This window comes from Ipomoea triloba, chromosome 1 (genome assembly GCF_003576645.1).
Source record: "Ipomoea triloba cultivar NCNSP0323 chromosome 1, ASM357664v1".
Classification (NCBI taxonomy): domain Eukaryota; kingdom Viridiplantae; phylum Streptophyta; class Magnoliopsida; order Solanales; family Convolvulaceae; genus Ipomoea; species Ipomoea triloba.
The window spans coordinates 3367819-3392982 of NC_044916.1; the positions used below are offsets into that span (position 1 = coordinate 3367819).

Here is a 25164-nt window from a genome sequence, read left to right on the forward strand (position 1 = left end):
TAAATCAATATCATGAAGGGAAATGAATCATTAATCTCAAGAAGAGTTACACTGGAAAAAAAGAATGGATTGTTTTTTGGCATTATTATTGAATTCTCTTTTTCATGTTTATGCAATCCTAAAGCTAGAAGAGAACCTCCAAACCAAAAATTGGGTGGAGATAGAGTGCTGCAAAATTGAAGCTGATGAATACCTCCAGCCAAATGCTGACACAGTTTCTTAAAGGAAAGAAAATAAAAGAAAAGAATTTCAGTACTCAATGAAGTTGGCAGCAAAATGGCAAATTCAACCACAAGTCTGAGCAGAACTATAGGATCAATAGCGGCAGCTTCATTAGATTTGGCTAGAGTCCCTCCCGAACAGGAATCGCCTTGTCCAGTCTGTCACCACCAATGCCCTTGTACGCCAACTGACTTGCTTGCTGAACATTCAAGTATGCAGTGATCATTTCATTTATGCGAAAAAACCAAGTCGGTCTAATGACCAGTACATGAGTAATAGCAGTGTGAGGTCATGAAGTCTCAAGGGAAGTATAACTCACCTAGCATACACTGAATACCAGAGCCATTGTGTACTGTGGCCAATTGAAACCCAATCTCCAGGAAGTTGTGCTGCTGTTTGCTCTCCTCCTAGAGGTGCAAATTGTCCAAGATGCTTGTACCTTGAGAAAAGCAGGACAGCATCAATAAACAAGATGAAATTCATTGAGGTCTCAGTTAGTTCTCAACTTCATTTTCAGTGGATTTCGTTCATTAATAACATGACACTATCACCATAAAATTGATGTAATTAAAGTACAATAAATAATACACTGGTTATTTTGTTTATGTTTGAAAATATAAAGTCAAATTTGTGCCAATATGGTCTCAGTAGGAAATCATCGAAGGAAACAAAATATATAACAGGTAAATTAAACTTATACCTGAAGGGCCGGAAACGATGGCGTCCTTCTCCCCTAAAACGAATAGGACCCTCTGGATCCTTCTCGCACTTCTCCATACGGTTAAAGCAATCAGCAAGGTAGACACCTTGCTGAGATGCAACCTGAAAAGGCATCAGTAATAACATTAGAAAAATTTGAAGATCTGTCTGTGAAATACTACATGATTAGTTCACCATCAAATAGTGTTCTCTGCACAAACCTGAGCTGTAGCAGGAAGATTCTTCATCTGAGAATCCACTTTGGAGAGAGCTGATTTAAATTCTTCAATATCAACCTCAACAGATTCTTTAACATCATCCCCTTTTGCTTCTTTCAATAAATCAACCAGGCCACTGATTTGGTTGTTTTTTAAGTAGATCTCTACTTGTGGGTATCTTTCACATATATCATTGAGGACTTCTTGAAATTCTTTTTTTGTTAGTGTTCCAGAATTGTCCTTGTCTGCCTTCTGAAATATAACTGCAATATCCTCCTAGAAAAATTGCAACACAAACAAATCATTATTCAAAGACAAGTCCTACTAAATTTGGTATATGCATAGATCCATTATTCAATCAACATGCAATTATTGTAAATGCCAAGTCGAATTTGAAATGGAGTACTGATTGCTTCAGTAGTTTACAAGGAAATTAAGTTATTCATATATGATTCTTTTCAAACTCTTCAGGGCTGCCAAATCCCTGTTGCTAATCTCCCAGTCAGAAATAAACAAAATAAGACACTGCTAATATATAGCAGGTCAAGAACATGAGAAGTGAGAAGCACCTTCTTCTTCATGCATATATCTTATTCAAGCACGATATTATGAAAATTATGATTATATGCAGAAATACTTAAACAGTTGTGCAAATGTGTGAATGCATGTATCTTGTCTTTTCCACACAGGGCTGATCATACAGAAGGTATACCTACCATAACTTTACGCTGATTGATTGTGGCAGTGTCCCCAAGTGCATATACGGTGTCAGATCCTTCAACTCTCAGCCACTCATCAGTTGCTAATACACGTCTATGGCCCTATATAACAGGTGAATTTGGTGTATTGATTGTGGTAAGTGCATGTAACATATGGCCAATAGAAACAATAGCACAAGAAATTTCGACAAACTTAACATGAGAAAGCAATTTGGGACAGTAAATTTGCCAACATTGATTTAACTAAAATAATATGTACAAAACATAAATATAATTATATATATACCTGACCAATTTCCTTCATAAAATTCGTTACTACAGGACGAGTACCGATGCCAGTTGACCAAACAACCATTCCATAAGGTGTAGAAGTTATATCTCCACTTTTAACATCTTTTGTAGAAATTTCCTTATCTGATACTTTAACGACCATTGAGCCTGTTTTAACATCAATACCATCTCTCCCAAACTTTTCTTCAGCAAAAGCCGTGATTCTTTTGTCAAACCTGTAAAACAAATAGTTATAGTGAATAAGATAAAATATGGATCCACAATTAGTTCATTTGTCAAATCTATAAGGTTCAGTAGAAAGAAGTAAAAATAAGAACTATAGCCCAATTAATGAAAGATAAGGTCAAAGTGAGCAAGATAAAATATGGATCCATTACTTCTCTTTTTGGGGGTTTATAACATTGAGGCCAACTTAAAATGATGATATCGTTAAAAATTTACTGTATCACATCTTCCTTATTGACAACAATCAAGTTACACTCCTATAGCATGATTTACATGCCTAGCAAAGGGCTTTGGCTTTGCATTACCAAAAGCAAGCAAGACCATAAAAGGACGAAACAGCAACAAAAGCCAGCCAAGATAGATAACAATTAGAAGAAAACTGAAAAGAATGAAAGCCTCAACTGATACTACTTAACCAGTACTAGCTTAGATTTTTTATTTCAGTATAGCAGAAAGGCTTGGAAAGCAGCTTGACTACAATACTGAAGTTGAAATACAGCATTCTGATTTCTTGGACTAAGAAAGCAATAGTAGTAGGTAAAGCATCATATGCAGTTTCCTCTTAGAGGTTAGAAGTATGGTTGAGCATACCGTGAAGTTACCAATGAAAAGGGGAATGAATTCTTACATGTTCAAAATATGATCTGTTGCTTCAACTAGGGTAATCTTCACAAAATCCTTCACCTTAGGATATAACCTAACAACATCTTCACTGACAAAATCATGAAGTTGCGCTGCAAATTCCACACCAGTTGGACCTCCACCAACAATAACAAAATGAAGAATTCTTTTCCTCTCTTCATCAGTGAGGTAAGGCAGACTGGCTTTCTCAAAGCAGTCAATAACAGTCCTACGGATTCTCTGAGCATCCTCCACTTCCTGCATAAGTTGCAATCTTTTTTAATCATAGAAGGGAGTTAACTAAATATTCTTAATCAGAGAGGTTAATAATAACATTTGTTGTGTGTGTGTGTGCGGGGCGGGGGGGAGATGAGGGGGACAGAGAGACATGCTAGTGGCAGGTCCACAACACAGGAAAAGTATTCTTGGTATTACCTTTAAGAAAAATGTATTTTCTTCCACACCAGGAATGTTGAATGTATTTACACGAGCTCCAATGGCAATCACAAGGTAGTCATAATCTACTGCAAATTCTTCCTTCCCATTCAAATTAGATCGACAGTATACTTTTTTGTTCTTTGCATCAATTTTGATACATTCAGCCTCAGAGTAACACATATCTACATTTTTCTGCAGAAAATTGTTCAAGTCAATTTCAGTAAGAGCAACTGCCAATTCAGTTTTTGTTTCATGATTAGTACGCGCTTGAAAGTTAAATGACTCAGAGGTAGGATTTTACTCAAATACTACACTTTCAAGGAAAAAGAAAATCAATATACACATTTGAATGTTTAATCACAAGATTTAGTCTATGAAAATTTAACTGCTTTATTCACCTTTCTGATAATGTTACGAATTGGTTCAACAATGCTGCGACCTTCAACTGTGCCACATGTTACACTTGGCAGCAAGGGAGTAAATGCAAAGTAATTACGCGGTGATATCACCTGAACATCATATGAGGGATCTTTCAGGTTCTTCAAGAAACTAGTTCCAGCCCAACCAGTTCCAAGTACTACCACTCTCTTTTTCTGGTTATTGGCCTCAGTCAAATCACCAAGGTTATTGCTATCATGTGGCTTTGTTGCCTCAGAGTATGCCACAAGGCTTCCACCACTGCCAATTGAAGGAAATCGGCATAGAAATATAAATAAATTTAAATAGAAAAGGTGGGAGGGAAAGAGATATTGAGAGATCATATATTCATATCACCGTAAGTGTAGGAAAGAAAAGAGAGTACATCTGACTATCTACCTGTACTCCAGGAGCAAAGAAGACTCATACAAGTCTAAAAGTAGGTACTAATTCACTAGAGTTCAGCAAGACTATTTTCTAAGAAACAAAATTATTCCCTTCACTGTAAAATGAAGCCATCATATAAGGAAATTAATTTAATGCACATACTAAAAATCAGTTAGAATTTTGTTTGGTACAACTTTCTAAATATTAAAGAGTTTAAGCAAATCATATCATTAAACTCACAAGGGAGCAAAGCTTGAACCCAAAGCATACACTTAAAATTAGAACCCAAGCACACTATAATGCAGAGTTAGACCAAAATCACCAAATACAATAACATGACAGAGGTTACAAACAACAGAGCAAGATCATAAGCTGAACACCTGATCTACTACCAAACCAGATCTTCCTATGGCAAGTAAAGATTAATAAAATTCAGAAACAGAACAGGTTCAATCAATTCAATAGATACTCAGGCCAAAAATCAAAGTATGTTCATGATCAGAATCGATTCTTCCGTCAAAAAGCGAAGAATACTACTAACTTTCGGAATTAAATTCCACACCAAAACTCAACACTGGACGATCACAGAGCAAAAACGAAAGTTACCTGACAGTGAAAACAATTAGAAGCTTAGACAGCGAAGGATTTTCACGGAAGGTTCGAGCAAATCTCTGCATTTTTCACTTCGAAAGCTGATCTCCACAACACAAAATGAAATCTCTCTCCCCAACTTCAGATCACCTGATCAACGCAGAACAAAATCTACACAATAAACAACTCAATACATACATACGCTAAGAGAGGAGGAAGCTCTGATGAGAATTACCTCTAGACAGAGAATACGAAGCGAATCAATGGCGAGTCAAAACGGGTACACAGCGACAAAAAATGAGGCGTGCTTATTCTCACCCCCAGCCCCAAGAAGTTGGGCAGTTGGCATCACGAACCTTCTTCCAATTCATCCTTGCTGGCACAGCTGGCCCAGTAATCGGACACGTGTCGCGGTTGTGTTGACCACGCGCGCCATGGTTGAACGAACGTGATTCCATTGTGGAACCGCGAAAAGCAGCCTCGTGCCGTTAGCCTGTCACATGGCCGTCGAAGAACGCTTTACACTGTGGAGTGTGGACCGGAGGGGTGTACGTGACGCTAAGAATGTTGTACAGCCAGCGAAACACATAGAAGCAGCCGGGACCGGGAATATTAAAATCACCGACCGGTCGGCCCAACCGGCGGCTGGTGTGCTAGCGGCTTGAATCTTCCGGTCTCCCATAATCTAGGTTAAGTCAAATCAGACCGTATTTATGCTTTAAAAAGTGTTTACCAGTTCTGACCTTGCGCTATAGTCAATCAAAATAAAATGAGTTGTGATGTAATAATTAATTAATTACGATATATGTTTAAAATATATTTTTATTGTTGAGATTTTAAAAAATGACAAGTTTAATCAACTTGATGTACTAAAATAAATTTCTAACCTTTTTCAATTAAAATAAAATGAGTTGTGATATATTAAGTATTTAATTACGTTTTTAAAAAAAAAAAGTATTTAATTACGATATATGTTGAAATATATTTTGTGTTGAGATTTTAAAAAATTGCAGATTCTTTTTTGAAGCAAAGTTTTGATCAAGTTGATATACCAAAATAAGGTTAAAGTTGTTTAAAAAATAATAATAATAATAATAAGGTTAAAGTAAAGTTTTAAGAGTAAGTCATCCAATTTTTTTTTAATTATTATTATTATTATTTTTTGTTTTTAGTTTTTTTTTTTTTTTGAAAACATTTTTTGGTTTTAGTTGATATACCAAAATAAGGTTAAAGTAAAGTTTTAAAATAAAGTCTAGTGGCACCTGGTTGCACTCCACATGGGAGGGGGTGGGTTCGAATATCAAAGGAGACAATATTGGCTCTATGCTTCATTTGGTTGTGAAAGTAGCTATGACCAGTAAGTCATCTGGGGTAACAGTGAGCCATTCGAAGTTTTTTTTTTTTAATTATTATTTTTTTTAGTTTTTGGTTGGATCAACCTACTGAAGGTACAAAAAAGTCAATGCTCTCATACTAGAGTTCAAACCTAAGACTTCTCATTTGATAAATCACAATTATACCGCTCAACCACAGGGCCTTTGACACTATTTGGTCTAAATAGGAGTTCAAAATACTCTGAACTTACCTTCCATCATCATTCTATTATGGAGTTTTTTGTCAAAATAAAAAATTAAAGAGGCAAAAAGAGGACAATTGCCAATTGATGACCACCATCGACGCGCACTGCACGTGCCCAGTTAGTGCACAAAAAAAAGTTGGTGCACGTTTTGTGCACCCACTGGGCGTGTGCAGTGCACGTCAAGGGTGGTCAACAACTGGCAATTGCCCTCCGTTTTTTTTTTTTGTTTCTTATAAAAAAATCCCAGCAGAACTGCTATGTAGCTGTGGCGTTTCCATGCGCAACATTAAATGTTATTTAAGACAGTTAATTATGTCGATAAATATAAATCTACAAATTTCGGGTTTGAGCTGCTCTATTAGATTCTTGAATGATATGGTAAATTGAACCTATTAGGCTAGTTTGGGATCCAGTAACTATAAAACATTTATCACTAGGGAAATACCATATGAATTCAATGTTGAAAGCATCATAATATTTCACATCTAAAAGAGAAGAGTTGTTTCAATAAGAATCTAAACAATTTCCTATTTTCACTATACAACTCTTTGTTTAGTAATGCTGAGCATCCATGAAATCACCATGAATGCTGGATGCCCCATCCATGTCAACTTCTCTGGAGACACCTGCAGAACCAGGCCTCTGTGTTTGTTCTCCCAAAACTGCAAAAAAATTCATATTTGCTTTCATCTCACCCAAGTACTTCTCTGATTCTGCTCTTCCCAGTTCTGGAAACCAAACCTTAAAACACAACATAGATAGACAGATATATAAGAGCAAAACATGAGGAAAAATAAATGCAGAAACTGAAGGTTCTTATGAACATCATTTTACCTCATCAAAGTGCTCATCTGTTCCATGCATGTCTTTGCTCATTGGCAAAACAAAGTTGCCTGCCAAGTAATTAACCACAACAAGTTATAACCAAACAATAAAGATGTAAAACTACGAAATTATATGAAGTCTGTTTATGCAGTTTGGTGATACCTAAAGCCTCATTTATGACACCAGCAGGAATTTCCTTTCCCAGTTCTCTGTATCTCTTAACAACGCGCGACTTGAACTCTTCTAGTGCTGGGAAAACCACAACAGCAACCTAATTCAAAGCACAGTATGCTTCATTACAAGTCATGGCAATTGGCAAACATTTATTACAAAAGATTAATTAGTCTGAAGTTATGAGTTTGGCATTGTGGGTGTACTTTGTTGTAGTTTGCAAATGGCTTCAGCTTGTGGCGACGATGAACTTTGTGGACATTCGTGTGATCAATGATGAAGTTTCGAGGCAGCTTTGAAGCTCGGGACACTAGAGCACTGAAGAGTTTAGCAGCACGGCCATTCCAGCACTCAAACAGTTCATCTTTGTTAGACCTATCCATCAGGGAAGGCACCTGTGATTTGTGTCAAATTTCTTGTCAGATGACAGTTTTGAAGTTTTGAGTGCATATAAATATGTTCTTTCATCACAATTAATAAAAGAACAGTTTTGCTGCTCCTGATTCCTGGACAAGTAAATCTGGTCCTCTTTATTTTCTGTCATTGTTATTGATTCTTGTTCTGGTTAATCTTGAGGAATGGAACATATATATACCTTCATTTTATCAAAAGCATGGGTTTCTCCAAGCAAGATGTATCGTTTTTCGGGGTGCTCTGTAGCCCATTTCTCAGCCCAGGTTGTCTTGCCTGAACCAGGCAAACCAACCATCATCATAAGGTCACAGCCATGAACATCTGGTGATAAAGTAGGGCCTGGAAAAGCTTTCCCATCTTGCACAGAAGATGCCCAGGGTTTATAGCCTTCAACAGGCTCCAATCCATCTTCCCTGCAGAATTGCAGAAGAACAACCACATTTTTTAGCAGAACATGAGGGAAAAATGCAGATTGCCATTGCCAATCAAACTGGCATGCCATTCCCATCCATCCCCCATTTCTTGAAAACCCAATGGACGCTGGTTTAGCCTCAAGATCCACACAACAAACTATTGTATCCCCGATTTCGAACCGATCGCCATAGTCACAAAACTTTCCCCCACTGCAAAACTCTCTGGTGGTTTGAATGCAGAAACTGTTCATTGTCTCCCCCAGGCTTCCAAGACTACTGTTGCCATTATCGTCCCCCCTTGACACCCCTACCCTACATACATTCTTGTGGTCTTCTGAGATGTCATCTTCATCATAGCCTATGTTTGCAGGCTGATATGCAATGATTTTGCAGCCAAAACAATATTTCCCCCCACTGATCCCCACATCCGCTCGAGCCCCAGACCAGCAATAAGCGAACTCCTCTTCATAACGCGCTGAGCCTTGCAGCCCATTGAACTCAATACAGAAATCTGAAAGAAACAATCATAAAGTTATAATAAATCAATCTCAGCTGCACATTTCTCCAGAAACATAATAAAGAAATCTAGTGAAAACACATCTAAATGCATATATGCATCAAAAACGAGGAAAAATGATGGATAAACCCGACTTATAACCCTAATCAACAATTCAACAAAAGGTAAACAGACCAGTTTGTACACAGCTGACCGTTTAAACCAAGAAAACTAATAGATGGCTCTAACGGGAATCCAACTGAAATCTTGTGGTTACCAAGTCAACATATATATATATATATATATATGAATCAATCTTTTGAAGTTTGGTAAGGTGATCATGAAAAGCAAAAACGCATGCAAGAAGATATATATACATAGAAGTTGGGAAGATCGGTTAAAGTTTCAAGCTAAGATAGATTCATATATACCCAAGTCGCAATCGGCGGGGTTGAGTGATACGCGACGGGGAATGACGAGCGGAGTTTGGGTCTCCAGCTGGTCTCCGGCGACGGTGATCTTGAGCTTCTTAGCGTCGGGATGTTCTTCATCGGTTATCGACGACGAGGAGGAGTCACGTTTCGGCCACGACGTCGCCATATATCCGGTGGATTTTCCGGCGAGGAGAAAGTGAAATTATTACTTGGGGTGTACTGAAAACGTGAAAGCGAGAGAGATTTGTGAGGGATTTCCGGTGGAGTATGGAATGGCACAAGGTGACGAAGATATGACTGTAAAGAACGTATGTTGATTTCATTTCTGGAGTGCCACGTGTACTTTTTTGAAGAAGCTTATGACAAATCCTTCACGTTTTAAGCCTGGCAAATCTTTTCAAATTGTTAGATTTGCCCCTTTAAAATACTTCAATTGTGAAACCGACCCGTACGTTACAATGGTGCATGGCGTGAGAACGAAGTAAACCACAATATATATTTTTTATCCTCATTTTCTTATGGTCGGTTTGGTTTGTGAAAAAAAAAAGAATTTGAAATTTATAGGAAAGAAATTATTTGAAATGTTGATTTTATTGTTCAGTTGACAGAAAATAAGTTGTTATGAATAATTAGTATAAAGAGTTAAATGCTTATGCATATAATAAAAATATGTGTGATTAAATTAGGAATTCATGTTGTAATTTTTTAAGTGAGTGAAAAACAAAATTTACTGTGAAAAATAAAATACCAATGGAGACCAAGAATTTCTTTTCCATTGGAAAAAATTTTTTATCAACAAAATAAGGTAAAATATGATTTTCCTCCAATTTGAAAAAAAAAAAAATTTGTCCCCCAATAAAATAAAAAAAAAAAAGAATTTCTAGTTAACCAAACGGGCCATAAAAGTTTTTCAAAAGTTTTCAACTTTCATTGTTGTTTAGAATATTTTTGAAAATATATCCAGTTGGGTTACGATTTATACATTCAATGTATTATTAGAATCCAATTTTATTAGTCTAGTCAGAAATTTAGTTTAAATATACAAAGAGACAAAATAAGCTTGCCCCACATACGTGTATAGATGTCAAGGTGGGCCGAAGCTCACATATCAACTCTAAACCGTGTTCGTGGTGGGATGGTTTAGGGTCTAGAATTTTGGCCCACGAAAGTGTGAGCCTCGCGGGCTTGAATTGGTCCGTGCGGGTTAGCGGACTACTTTGTGCGGGTTACGTGCTGGCCCATGAACTTTTCAAAAATAATATGATGTTTCGTCTACTCAATCATCTCTTTTGAGTTAGAATATTGATATGAAATCCTATATTCGGTTCATTGATCTCTAAGTTAAAGTAGTCTTTTTCAATAAATGATTCAATTCAAAGATTTATTGGTGATAAAGAGTAAAATCTTCACAAATTCAATTTGCAAACTTTAAGATTTCGAGATAGATTATATATCAATTTGCAAACTTTAAGATTTCGAGATAGATTATGTTAGTAATCTGAATAATATAATATTGTGCATTGAAGTATATAGCAACATACATTTCATTTGATACCAAATAAAGAATAAAATAAAGTCAAGAAATATTTATTTATTTGCACGCAGGTATTTAGTGAAATCATTTTTACCAATAAAAAAACCCAAAAAGTTTTTTTTTTTTTTTAAGAATCAAAATCAATTAATCAAGTGAGAAATACAATGGGGAAACACCAACCCAACTACTAAGACCAGTACCCAACTGTGCAATCCGAACAAGGGTATGAGCATGTACATTCAATGATCTATTGATATATCTAATGGCAAAAACTTGAAAATTAGAGGAAATAGAAAGACTATGTGATAGACTATCTCTAATCAGTCCTAAAAATTAGAGGAAATAGAAAGACTATATATGTGATAGACTATCTCAAATTAGAGGAAATAGAGATTAGACTATCTCTAATCACAGTACTGGCACTTGACAATCAATTTGAATGCAGATTTTCTGCCACTGTTCACCCTTTAACCAAGAAATCACTAACAGGTATCAACAGGCCGAAGATAGCAGCAAGAAACGAACCAGTATGAGTATGAACAACTACATATACGAAAAATGCATAATTTTCTATGATAGATGCATCAACTTAGCAATAAACCCAGCTTACATCCATAATAAGATATCCCATCATATTTGATTTTTATTTTTTATTTTTGTCAACCAAACATTCGATGAAATATGATTACTAGGAATAACAATATATATACCATATAATATACCATATAAATATTTTGTAAAATTTCCTTTTGCCAATCAAACTTTATTCAATGAAATATGACTACCAAGAATGGTATTCCAAGAGATTAAGAGTTCCAAGCTAGAATGCCAAAATACAACTTAAGTTAAAGTTGGAGGAGGGTTTGTACGCCTCCATGAGAATCAAGAATTGAAGCTTTTAACCATGTGAATTAGCTTCATTCTACACATCCTACCTAGCTATCTAGCTTCAATGATATGGTTGAAGACAAGATCATATCTCCGGCCTCTACCGACTTCCAAATTCTACTCTCTCAATCAAACTGTCTGCGACAAGCTTGGATAGATATAGGATATCTTCATCTTGTAGGTCTAGATAGATAAAGAATGCCCTAACATCTACCAGCACTCATATGTTAGGGGATCGACAAGTAATGCCTAGTCTCATTATTAAGTTGGTCAATGAGACTCGGAATACACCCTAGCTACTACAACAACACAAACCCTAGCCAGCGCCGTGCAGGTTCAGGACCTGACCTCGTCTATCCCGGGCCGCAAAGCCATCTGCAAAAACTGCTTTTTGCATTGCCATTTAACAGCCCCAGCATCATCTGATGTAAATAGGGCAACAGATATATCAGCCAGCTTCTGGCTAATGAACCGAGACCTCGTAACTCTCAAGTGTTTTGGAGCATTTGGTGCAACCACAACTCCATTAAACTCCCCAAAATCATCATCGTTCCTCAAGAAATGAACCACCTTCTTCGGCGTACTATATTCAAAATGTAATTTTTTAGCAACCAACGTCTGTTCATCATCAAATCAAACCAAAAACCCTCGAGATCAAACAGTCTAGCCACATAAATTTAAACCAACAAAAAAGCTTTCACTGGAAATCAAAGACTCACCACTTCTCGGAGAGTCTTGGATACGTGAAACAGTGCTCTCAAATCATCATGATCCACACCACAAACTATTCTGATCTGCATAAATTACCATAAAGATCGAATCTTTTTTACCAAAACAATCGAACAAATGACAGCCCAGACCATAATTCAAACGTTTAATTAAAACCCTAATCTAAATTCAAAACTCTTACCAGAATGTCTTGAGGCAAGGCTTCGAGAGAATAAGACTTGTCGCTGTGCTTATTTGTAGGTGTGATTGATGATATAAAACCTGCAAACTCCATGACCAAACCAGACAAAAAATCTTCGAGTTTGATACCGAAATCTTAGAGAGTATAGTGATATATTGCGAAACCCTAATTTGTAACGGTCGCTCCTTATAAGGAAATCAAGAACCACCTTCCAAAATACCTTTCAATTTATGAAAGTAAAGTTTTCTATATATAAAGAGAGATATGTGTGATTTTTGAAGTTTGTATTCTTTACCGTACCATTGTTTTCTCTTCTTTTTTGCTTTTTGAAAAAATTTAAATAGCTAGTTAAAGGATAAATATCATATTTAGGTAATTCTAATTAATTTTATTTTGAAAAAATAATAATTAATTAGTTAATGTAGAGCTGTATCCCACTATCCCTATCCCTATCCCTAATTGCATATCCAACGCATATTTTTGAGAATATATGTGCAAATTATGTATTTATATGCACATAGATTTTTTTTTTATTCTAGATTTTTTCATATTTTAGAATGTTTTACTTCAATTCATAAACTGCTTCTACATCATGTTCTTTTCTTTTTTTTTTTTTAATAAAAAATGGAAAATATAATATTAAAAACCACTAAAACCAAAAATACAATTAGAGAGACTAATTAACGTCATAGAAAGTAAGTTCACCTTATGAAATTGCTGCTCTAGCAAATGTATGAGCTACTTTATTCTCAGAACGATAAATAAAATAAATATTAACACCAATAATAGAAGATAATAAGTTGTAATACATTTGTCACTCACGAGTCCCGGTAAGATCATTCCAAACACGTGAAGCCAACACTCCATCTTACACAGCATGCACAACGCAGGATCACCAGATTTGTTCAACATAATATGTCAATTCCTAGATTGGGATGAGACTACTTTTTGTTTGAAATGATAATAATGATGTCATCAAACCACAAATTATTTGACTACTTTAAATTGACTTAGTCTACTCAATATTAAAAAGGATTTATTTATTAATTAATCAAATATTGTCCATAGGGGGTGAATGTGGCATTATTCTTTTACATCTCTTTTATATGATCAAAGTAACTTTTTTCTTTTTTTTTGATAAAGGACAAAATGTAAACACTTGATGATGTATAAGCTATGTTTGACAAACCTAGCTGGAAAATAACTATGAGCTAGAAGCTGGAAACTGAAGAGTTGTTAAACTAGCTTATTATACTTAAAATTGTTTGGTAAAATTAGTTTTTGATAAGCTAATAAATGTAAAAAGACTAAAAATGACATCTTCATAATTTTTTATTTTTTTTTGAAAACACATCTTCATAAAATTTAAATAGTTTTAAATTTAAAAATGTTTGTTTACATATTACAACTTAACATTTTGTAATGAAACCATTAGCATAATCATGATCTAGCATCCCATAATGAAATATGGCAATATTGTTGTGAATCTCCTAATCTCAATAGAGGTCTCACTTAAATTTTTGTTGATGGAGATATTACTACTTGAATCTTGAAGTTCACCAGGCGATATGTAATCTGGATTCTGCTCAAGCACATTAAACATCATGTCATCTTGCGAATTCTAGAGTTTTAATGAGTTTTGTAGACTTTTTAATATGAAAAAGTTTTTAAAAATTTATAAACGTTTGTCCTATAAAATTTTATAGACCCGTCCAAAATTTATGAAATTCTAAAAGATTTTATTAAAGTTTAGAAAGATTATGTGAATGCCATTTAAAATCTATTGCTTTAAAAATCTTTGGAATCTACAAATGTCTTGCTTGAATACACTTTAAAAATCATTTTTCAAAATACATAGGTCTATAAAATGAGAATAGGTCTCACAATTGTCAAATTTAAAATTATTTGGTTCTCCATTTATTTTAGTTAATTTGGTTAAATTCTAACCTAAAATTGGGAGGGTAAAGGATGTCATTTATTTAAAATAATAAGGATAAAGATCGAAAAAAAAATTGAAAGCTACTATCTTATTTTTAAAATATTACTAAACAGATATTATAACTTATTAGTAGATTAAAATAAGTTATAAGCTCCTAAATAAGCTCGATTAAATAGAGTGTTAGGTAAATCATGTTCTTAGACAATAAATAGTCCACCACTACACCACTCTCTTTCCAAAGCACGATCAAAGTAACTGTGATGTTAAAAGAAGTGATTATGCTTCTTTTTTTTTTCTTTTTTTTAATATCCTCAAAATTTTGTTCAACAAAAAATTGGAATTAGAAAAAGATACTAGAGAAATTTGATTTGCTAAATAGTAGGGAAATGTTCTAAATTTGTTATAATTAAATGATCTGGAGCACTATTTTGGTTGGTTATTGATTAAGAAGTTAAAAACTGAAATAAAACAGGCTTTAATTTAGAAATTTTCTAATTATTTAATTGCATATCCAATATTAAAAAAGATTTATTTATTAATCAAATGTCTATAGGGGTAAATGTGGTATTATTCTTTTACATTTCTTTTATATGATCAAAGTAATTTCATTTTTTTGGTGATAAAGGGTAACATGTAACCACTTGATGATGTATAGGCTCACTCGTTATACCGTGGACCATGTTCCATGGTTGATATTGCAGTTGTGTTGAACTGATACTGTAGTTGTGTTGAAAGGGAATTGTAGTTGTGTGGAACAAAGACCGTTTCATCCGTCTAGAACTGCAGTTGTGTTGAACTGATACTGCAGCTGTGCTGAACAGATGAAACAACCTCTGTTTCGCGCAACTGCAATTCTCTTTCAACACAATTGCAGTATCAGTTCAACACAACTACAGTATCAGCCATGACCATGGTCCACAATATCATTTGCGGTATAAGCTATGCCGCTATGTTTGACAAACCTAGCTTAAAAGTAGCTGAAAAAGGTATAAGCTAGAAGTTGAAAACTGAAGAGTTGTTAAATTAGCTGATTATGTTTAAAAATGTTTGGTAAAATTAATTTTTTACAAGCTGATAAATTAAAAAAGACTAAAAAAGGACATCGTCATAAAATTTAAATAGTTTTAAATTTAAATAGGTTTATTTACATATTAAAATTTAACATTTTGAAATGAAACTATTAGCATAATCATGATCTAGCATCTCATAATGAAATAGCAAAATTGTTGCAAATCTTCTAATATCAATAGTGGTAGTCTCACTTAAATTTTAGTTGATGGATATATATATATATATATATATATATATATATATATATATATATATATATTTTAAACAGAAGTGCTAGCTTTCCTGCTCATTTTAGTCCAAAAATTTTAAAATCGGTCAACGTAATAATATATAATAATTCTTTATCAGAAATTTTAGTCTTCCTTCTCATTCCTTATCATTCCTTATTTATGGTTAAAATTGACCAAATATTCAAAATATGATTCCATTCTTTATTATACACGGAAATTAATTAAATATTTTATTCAATCCCATTCCTGTATGGATTCCTTATTTATTAATGAAATATAAATAAACGACGGGCTGTGCACGAAAAAAATGATAGCATTCAAATTACTTTAATTATATTTTAATTATATTTCAAACATCTATTTACTATTTATATTTTAATTACTTTAATTATATTTTAATTATATTAAAAATGATGCTGAAATAAACAGTCAAATTAATGAAATATTTTATTCAAATTAGTATATGATGTATATTATAGTATTAAAAAAATATTACTATATTATGTTAATGTACGTAATTAAATTCCTCTCATGATAATATTCAAAAAAAATAAAAATTCCAACAATCAAACTACTATATGATGTATATTATAGTATTAAAAAAAATTACTATATTATGTTAATGTACGTAATTAAATTCCTCTCATGATAATATTAAAAAAATAAAAATTCCAACAATCAAATTACTATATGATGTATATTATAGTATTAAAAAAAATATTACAATATTATGTTAATGTACGTAATTAAATTCCTCTCATGATAATATTCAAAAAAAAAAATTCCAACAATCAAATTACTATGGGTCACAGTTGTGTGAGACCGTCTCACGGATTCTTATTCGTGAGACGGGTCGGGTCGGGTCAAAGCACCATGCAAATGTCATACTTATATGCTCAAATATAACACTAATCAAGAATACAATTTTTGTTACTTATAAGAGAAAAAGTAACACATTTTTCATAATAAGTAATGTTGACAAGTGCCCCTTACTTATAAAGGCAAATATAATACTTTTGGGGAAAAATGTAATACTTTTAAATCGAAATGTAAAAGTATTGTATTTTCCCTTAAAAGTATTACATTTACCCTTATAAGTAACAAAAATTTTATTCATGATTAGTATTACATTTGAGCATATAAGTATGACATTTGTGCATATAAGTGTTACATCTGCGTCTTGACCCGACCCGACCCGACCCTTCTCATGGTGAGACGGTCTCACACAAGTTTTTGCCATTACTATATGACGCATATTATAGTATTAAAAAAATATTACTATATTATGTTAATGTACGTAATTAAATTTCTCTAAAGATAATATTAAAAAAAATAAAAATTCCAACAATCAAATTACTATATGATGTATATTATAATATTAAAAAAATATTACTATATTATGTTAATGACGTAATTAGATTCCTCTCATGATAATATTCAAAAAACAAATTCCAACAATCAAATTACTATATGATGTATATTATAATAACAAAATTTTTATTATAAATTTTTTTTTCGTGCATTAACATAATATAGTAATATTTTTTTAATATTATAATATTCATCATATAGTAATTTGATTGTTAGAATTTTTATTTTTTTAAAATATTATCTTGAGAGGAATTTAATAGCCATCTTACAATGAATATGAATCTGTATTAGGATAACAGACCTTAAATATTAAAACAGTAGGCTAAAGCTAAAACAACAATACTTAATAACAAAATTTTTTCGTGCAACGCACGGGTAAAAACACTAGTTACTATTTGAATCTTGAAGTTCATCAGGTGGTATGTAATATGGATGCTGCTCAAACACATTAAACATCATGTCATCTTGCGAATTCTAGATTTTTAATGAGTTTTGTAGACTTTTTAATATGAAAAAGTTTTAAAATTTATAAACGTTTGTCATATAGAATTTTATATACCCGTACAAAATTTATGAAATTCTAAAAGATTTTATTAAAATTTAGAAAGATTATGTGAATGTTATTTAAAATCTATTGCTTTAAAAATCTTTAAAATCTACAAATGTCTTGATTGAATACACTTTAAAAAAAAAAAAATTTCAGAATACATAGGTCTAAAAAATCAGAATAGGCCCTCACAAGTAATTTGTTTTTCTAGGTAATTATGTCATTTATTGGAAAAAGGTTTAGAAGCTACTAGCAATGAGTCAACAGTTATCCCCACTAAGGCTCAAACCTACTCCCATCATCCATGTGAAAGTGTTAACCAAGACCCCGGGTGCTACTAGACCACAAAGTCGTCTTTGGCAACTTATAGCTTATTAGTAGTTTAAAATAAACTATATGTTTTTAAATAAGCTCCGCCAAACAAATCACTACACCACTCTTTCCCAAATCATCCATGATCAAAGTACATGTCACTAGTACAAAATTGATCAAAAATATAGGACAATTTGCGTCCGGAGTTTGAACTCCGGACGCGTAAAGTAATGTGGTGGCATTTTTGTAATTAAATTGTCCGGACGCAAATAGTCCATAACTCCGGATGCAAATGCCCTTTTCTGTACTAGTGTGTGATATGCTAAAAGAAGTGGTGAGTTTTTTATATTAAAAAAATGAGTTAATTCTATTTTTTGTCATTGATTTATAGTTGAGAATCCACTTTTAGTCCTTTTTTATTAGAACATCCTCATTTGGTCATAGTATTATTGTGGCATGATCAATTTTAGTCTTCCAGCAATTAAATCATTGAAATACCGTTAAATATAAAGACATTTCAATCTTTTTTTATATAAAGTATGTTGAATCGCTATATTTTTTATGCTTTTTTTTTGAAAACATTCATAATTGAAGACCGAAATGTCCTTGTATTTAACTATATTTAGATTGATTTGTTGATAAAGGACCAAAATTGGTCACGACACAATAATAATAGGGCCAAAAGTGTATGTTCTAATAAAAAAAAGGACTAAAAGTGAATTGACACCTATAAATCTAGGATCAAAAATGAAATTAACTCTTAGAAAATACTCAAAATTTTCTTCTTTAAAAATTTGGAATTAGAAAAGATACTAAAGGGATTTTATTTGCTAAATAGTAGGAAAATGTTCTTCTTTAAAATTTTGGAATTAGAAAAGATACTAAAGGGATTTTATTTGCTAAATAGTAGGAAAATGTTCCAAATTTGCGGTAATTAAATGATACTATTTTGGTTGGGTATTAATTAAGAAGTTAAAAGCTGAAATAAAGCAGCTTTAATTTAAAAATTTTCTAATATGGCAACAAACCTTATTAGAAAATACTACGGAGTATTTAGTAAAAAAAAATACAAAAACATTACAATTTCATTATTAAAAATATAATAAACCAAAATATTTTTGTATTTAAATTCATTTAAACGATTTTGTTAGCAGATGACAAAAAATGATTATGTCACAAAAATATTAAGACAAAAAAAAAACATATTTTGAAAAAATAAAGAACTAAAAGTAAACTACACCTATAAATTTAAAACAAAAATAAAATTTCTCTTTTTTATATCTGCACGTTTCTCCATGTTTGGCTTGCTATCTTTTCTTTTTTAATGCCACCCACCCATTTCTCATTTTTCCCTTTTTCGTTTACGTGAAGCATAAAGTGTCATCTAACACCATGAACTATATCCAATTATTCATGTCGCATCTTGAACTTTCATATCGTATAAATTGAGCCACAAACCAAAAAAATAAATTCACCTAGAACATTTTAGTAGGTTTCCCTGTACATAGCGCATGTTTCCAACTGATGTGACATTTCTTTTAACCTTATATTGTCCATGTAAGCATTTACATATTAAAAATAAAAATTAAAAAAAACAACAACAACAAAAAAACAAAAACCGAAGACAAAAAAAAAAAAAAAGCATTTCTATAAATTTGGAAAATTGAAAAAATACTAAAACAAAAAATTAGTCAAAAAATATGAATTCTAAAATTTTTTTTTTTTTGAAACATTGGAATTGCAAAATTGAAAAGTATACATTATGAAAATAAAGAGAAGAAAATTCTGGTTATTTAAAAATAAAATTCTGGTTATTTTAATATAATAATTTTGTTTTTTTTTTTATTTTAAATATGTAAACGCTTATATGGACAATATAAAATTAAGAGAAATGCCACATTAGACGTTATGTCAGCAGGAAGATAGGGAAACCTGCTAAAAGTTCTAGGCGAAATTTTTTTGTTGGCTTGTGGCTCGATATATACGATATGAAAGTTTAGGGTGCGACATGAATATATAAATATAGTTCATGGTGTGACACGAATAATCAAATATAATTCATGGTGTTACATAAATCTAGGACAATCAAACAGTATTGGCTGGACAACATTCGGCGGGTCATCAAGAAGTGTACTTTTTTAAAAAAACATTCTCTAAAAATATCTAGCTTCAAACCTTATATCCGCCAAATAATCTTAAATTTTGCATATGTCGCATCAACTTTATGTGTATATATATATATGTGTTGACAACTTGAGCATATAATATATAAAAATAAATGTGTAATTAAACTATCAAGCTTGATAGAGTACATGCTTCAATTTAATATTAGAGCTAATCATATGCAAAAAATCATAGTGTTAGGCTGTTAGCCTATAAAAAATAATCGTTCCGCACACGTGAAGGGACATATTGAGTATATAATATTATTAATATATAAACATAAATGTGCAATTTAACTATTAGTTTAAGCTTTTAGTTGAGATGGAATAAATGTTTCAATTATATGCATGTGTGTTTATATATGCATACACGGTCCAAACAGAGTATGCATGCATGTGTTTATTTCTATCTTTTAACTGTGAATTAATATATAATTCCAAATAATTTAACATTGACTTGTTTAAGATCTTACAAAGGAGCTTCATCTCCTACACCATATTTTTGTTCTCATGCCTCTATCACAATGTCTTAGCTGCTTCAGCGTGGCTTTTACCACCTGCAATCTGGTCTTGTAGTCCTTTTTCCAGGCTTTAAACCTTAACTTCAGCTTATGCAGATCAGTGTTTGGACTTAAATTCAAGGGCTCATCATGCCCTGATGATTTAACCCATGTAATGTTTTCAGAACCATTATTTTCCTGACTGAGAGGACTCTCGAAATCGAGCCTGTTGTTCACTAGCAATCCTGCATCAGACCGCACGCCAGAGAGTTCAAACGGGATAAACCTTTCGCTCGGGGGTTCAGTTCTTGGAAGTCCATTTTCTGCAACAGCCTCACTTCTACTAGCTGCAGTAGCTAGACTTGTCTGCACAAGTTCAAGAACAGAAAACCGTTTTCTGTTACTAAAAACGATTTTCACCTTTCGTTTTAACAGCTAGCCAAGAAAAATCAGGACGAGCAGTTATGTTTTTTTTTAGTACTACTGACTCTGTTACAATGCAGTATCTGTTCATAACTACTTTCTCAACCTACTAAAGCACAAAGAGTCAATATCGACTTCACGAGCATTATGTTTATAGACCATGAAAACGTAAACTCAATGCAAAACCAAGTACCTCATAATTGACTGATCATAACATCTGTTTAGCTGTCATATACTGATATACAGATATTCGTTTCATGAATGGAAAACTCAAAACTATCAGATATTCGTTTCACGAGTGCAAGAAATTCGAGTGTGATCAAGAGGGAAGCACGACTGACCTGTATAGAAATCAGCTGATCTTGCCACGATTTCTCAAGACATTGCATCTTCGCTTCATACTCCTGCGATTTTTTATCAAATTGCAGAATATATTCCTTGAGAGAGGTATTTTCGTCTCTCGTTCTCTCCAAAGCTGCCTCTGTTACCACAACTCTCCTTTGAAGATCAAGTAAAACCGACCTCTGAGCCTGAATGAGATTGAATTAGACAATGCAGATATATAAATGTCACTACTTATCATGCTTACCAAGTTTTTAGCAGAAGTCACATAGAAAACATTGAAATTGTCTAAAAAAACATCCCAATTCTAATCACAACAAGTTAAAGCATTCTAGGCAAACACTAACCTCATTAGCACAAGCCAAAACCTTAATGTCCTCATCCTTCAATTCAGGATTTAGCATCTGTCTCGAGTTCAACTGACTTGTTATTTTCTTATTGAATTCTATTCGTGTCAACCAACCGCGAATTCCTGAAGAATGTAATACAAAGAGAAGATAACCATTCTGCGATCTAACACTGCAGATTCATTCTACATTTATCTAGCAAATAATGGTACCAGATTGCAAACATATGACTGCGGCGAGCTGCTCTAATCTTCTAGACTGCTGTTCCTTCATGTGTTTCTGGATAATGACAATGGCTCTCAGCCTTGTAACGAGACACTGATAATCTTTTCTAGCGTTTTCGCCTCGTACAACTGCAGACATAAACAACCCAACATGAGAATCATAAGTGTAACTATGATCAAGACAGTACATTGTGGCTACATTCATCAGATACCCCAGGACAAAACAGAATCTGCATTTTATTGCCCCCAAAAATCAAAATTCACTTGTTCCCACAAGAACAACAGTAACTCATCGGTCTATTAGGTAGGTGGAGTAGGTGGGAGGACCAGTGTCTGGTGCCCAGAAAAAGCCCACCACATTAGGTGTAACTCTCGCACTAGGTCTACTAGGGCTTGATTCTCTGATCTTCCTACAATCTACTACTGGGAACCAATTGGACTACCCATACAGGCAATCTGCATTGGATAACTATCACACTGGATTTACTAGGGCTCGATTCTCTGTTCTTCCCACAATCTACTGGGAACCAACTGGACTACCCATACGGCGATACGGGCAATCTGCATTTTATTGGATAACTATCACACTGGGTTTACTAGGGCTCGATCCTCTGTTCTTCCCACAATACCGGGAACCAACTGGACTACCCATACGGCGATACGGGCAATCTGCATTTTATTGGATAACTAGGGTTGTAATACAGAACTGTGGGGATTACATGATTGAAGTACAATAGCTCCTCTCTTGAGCTCATTATAGTAATGGCGGGCATGGTAGCCATGGTAACATCTCTGGATTATCTCTACACCTTTCAGCACTGCAATCTGTTTCTCATCTTCTTCTATGCTAATCTGAGAAACAGACAACAATTGGCTTCAAAATTCAGGGGACAAAAAATACATGAAATTTACAAAACAAACCCAAATCAAATCATCCATAAATCCAGTACAGTTTACTGAAACTAAGAGGGAAAGCAGAACAAAAAGGCAATAAAGATTTACCTGAATCTTTAGATTATCTGAATCAAGAAAATCCCTTTTCTCCATTCCTCTGCTTGCAGACAAATCACTAATCTTTCCCATTTCTTGATCACAGCAACCACTCCGGAGGTTGAGGGGCAGATTCTTCCGGGCACGTGGCAGCCGGGAATTCTTCACCGGCCGGGGCGGCAGCGCCGGCGGGGCATCCCCGTTTTGCTGCTCCTCCGGCGCTTGCTGGAGTTTCACCAGCAAAAGCTCCAGTGAGCTAAGGTTCCTCATTTGACACGTCGCCATCAGACGATCTTGGAGAAAACCTGAATGTCTGGATTGTACTAAAAATCGGAGAATTTAAGGTGGTTTCATAAAGGTGCTTGTCGTTTGGCTTTTCTTGTAGTAGCAGCAAAAAAAGAATTAAAAAAAATTCAGAGAAATGATCAGATTATATGTGAATTGTCAGAAACTATAGCTTTTTTGCTGCTTTGCCCAAAGCCTGAAGCCATGTCTCATCCCCATACACCAACAATACATGACAATTCACAGATCTGATGAAATATAATTCTTGTATTTAAAAAATTATGAATTTGATTCTTGTGAATACATTCTTGTATTCTTTGTCAAGTCCTTGTTGTACACAAGTCTCTTAGTGTGGTTATCTCATATGTTGTTTGCAAGATAAGGTTTACCCGGATCTCACCATCTGGTAATGGTTGTGGGTTTGTCTGGTCATCCAAAACAATATAACTTTATTAGAAGAAATAGGTAAGATAGCTAAGGTCGAGCTCAACCGAAAAAATATTGATAAAAATTAAATTCATGACCATTCAGAAACAATTCAAAAACAATAATCATGTGTCATCTTTTCGACCTTTTCCCAGAACAACAGATCAATGTAAACTTTGTCCAATTAGGCCTAATATGTGGGATACCTAATTAGTAATGGCATAAACTTTGCAATCAATATTGAATATAGGGTTTAATTAGGCATGAAAAAAGTGAAAAATAATGGTATGATTAGCTGTGCATTTGGCAGTGACTACCTGACATATTGAGTGGAATTGAGAGAAACATGTCTCTTTTTAGCCTTGAAATAAAATGAAAGCTTTTCTTTGGGTCCCACCAAAATTTGACTTCACTTGTAAACAAATTGAAAATGCCATAGGGCGATGGCGGGAGTTATACCCATTGACGTGTTCTACTTTAAATTAGTTTTAATTAATAAAAAAAATATTTATTACAAGATCAAAAAATTTGTTTGATGTGTCAATTATTATTTTAAAAGTGAAGATATAAATAATTATAATATTTGACAGTGTCCATATACTTTTTTTTTTAATACTATTGACCCTATTACATGTAGGGTCTGTCCATACCTAACAAAGCAAAATCAACATTGAGGCTCAAACCCATGACCTCCCACTTGAGAGAATCACTACATGCCACTTGACCACAACACCTTTGACAATAGTGTATGTTTATTTGATTATAATTAATGCAAAAAGTATCAATAATATATGACTCATTTAATTGTATTTATTTTAAAAAATTTGCTATATAATATGATTTATGTAACTTATATGACTATTTTATGGATTAAAAGTTTTTTTCAATGTGAGGACCATTTTGTGGCTCTTATTTTTATTATTCACCCCTATATACACTATCTACCTTATTAGCAAACATACCGGATTTGTTTAATACAATATAAAGGATTTGACTTTGTAAAATATTTAATAGTATTTATAATGGTTTATAATATTTTCTATATGAAAAAAACATCCTAAAATCATTGATAAAACATAAAATACACATGTGGTATATATACTTATAGAAAATTACCCGTGCGATGCACGAATAAACTTTATATATATATATATAGACCACCCCTTAACGTGCGGTCAGTGCGGCCTCACCACTATATAGAAATCTGTTCAAATGTGGCCACGTCTTCCCGTGCGATCGGTGCGGTTCACACCACTCAATGTTAGAAAACACACCACAATAAAAATACAGAAAAACACCAAGAAACACACCACACACCCAAAATAATGCACCATAATTTCCCTGCCCCTAATGGTGCATTTGCTAACACTGTGTGGTGTATATTTGCATGCCTAGTGGTGTATTTTTTGGTGATGCGTACCTAATGATGCATATTTGTGCGGTGCATTTTCTAACATTGAGTGGTATATATTTGTATACATAGTGGTGAGGCTGCACTGACCG

At 33.4% G+C, this 25164-nt stretch overlaps 4 protein-coding genes across 5 annotated transcripts; all 4 read right to left on the reverse strand.

Moving 5' to 3' along the window:
- LOC115998650 (external alternative NAD(P)H-ubiquinone oxidoreductase B2, mitochondrial-like) lies at positions 1–5193 on the reverse strand. The gene is made up of 11 exons (XM_031238276.1): positions 5064–5193; positions 4844–4978; positions 3832–4111; positions 3431–3625; positions 3003–3253; positions 2145–2364; positions 1856–1960; positions 1143–1415; positions 923–1044; positions 542–661; positions 1–421 (listed from the first exon to the last, which is right to left on the reverse strand). Exons 2-11 carry the CDS (start codon positions 4912–4914, stop codon positions 334–336), a joined length of 1725 nt encoding a protein of 574 aa, XP_031094136.1. The 5' UTR covers positions 4915–4978; positions 5064–5193; the 3' UTR covers positions 1–333.
- Positions 5194–6959: 1766 nt separating this feature from the next.
- LOC116033594 (heterogeneous nuclear ribonucleoprotein U-like protein 1) lies at positions 6960–9326 on the reverse strand. Its single transcript, XM_031276349.1, has 6 exons — positions 9158–9326; positions 7999–8741; positions 7610–7798; positions 7395–7503; positions 7242–7300; positions 6960–7148 (listed from the first exon to the last, which is right to left on the reverse strand). The coding sequence occupies exons 1-6, from the start codon at positions 9324–9326 to the stop codon at positions 6960–6962; spliced, it is 1458 nt and encodes a 485-aa protein (XP_031132209.1).
- Positions 9327–11918: 2592 nt separating this feature from the next.
- LOC116033737 (F-box protein SKIP27-like) lies at positions 11919–12585 on the reverse strand. The gene is made up of 3 exons (XM_031276488.1): positions 12493–12585; positions 12302–12376; positions 11919–12200 (listed from the first exon to the last, which is right to left on the reverse strand). The coding sequence occupies exons 1-3, from the start codon at positions 12583–12585 to the stop codon at positions 11919–11921; spliced, it is 450 nt and encodes a 149-aa protein (XP_031132348.1).
- Positions 12586–20556: 7971 nt separating this feature from the next.
- Positions 20557–23322, reverse strand: LOC116000883 (myosin-4-like). 2 transcript variants are annotated; one of them, XM_031240757.1, is made up of 6 exons: positions 22963–23322; positions 22680–22812; positions 21949–22089; positions 21758–21861; positions 21389–21577; positions 20557–20990 (listed from the first exon to the last, which is right to left on the reverse strand). In XM_031240757.1, the coding sequence occupies exons 1-6, from the start codon at positions 23233–23235 to the stop codon at positions 20607–20609; spliced, it is 1224 nt and encodes a 407-aa protein (XP_031096617.1). In that variant the 5' UTR covers positions 23236–23322; the 3' UTR covers positions 20557–20606. The 2 variants fall into 2 exon arrangements, with proteins under 2 accessions (XP_031096617.1, XP_031096610.1); XM_031240750.1 differs by having other exon boundaries at positions 21737–21861.
- Between the last annotated feature and the right edge of the window lie 1842 nt (positions 23323–25164).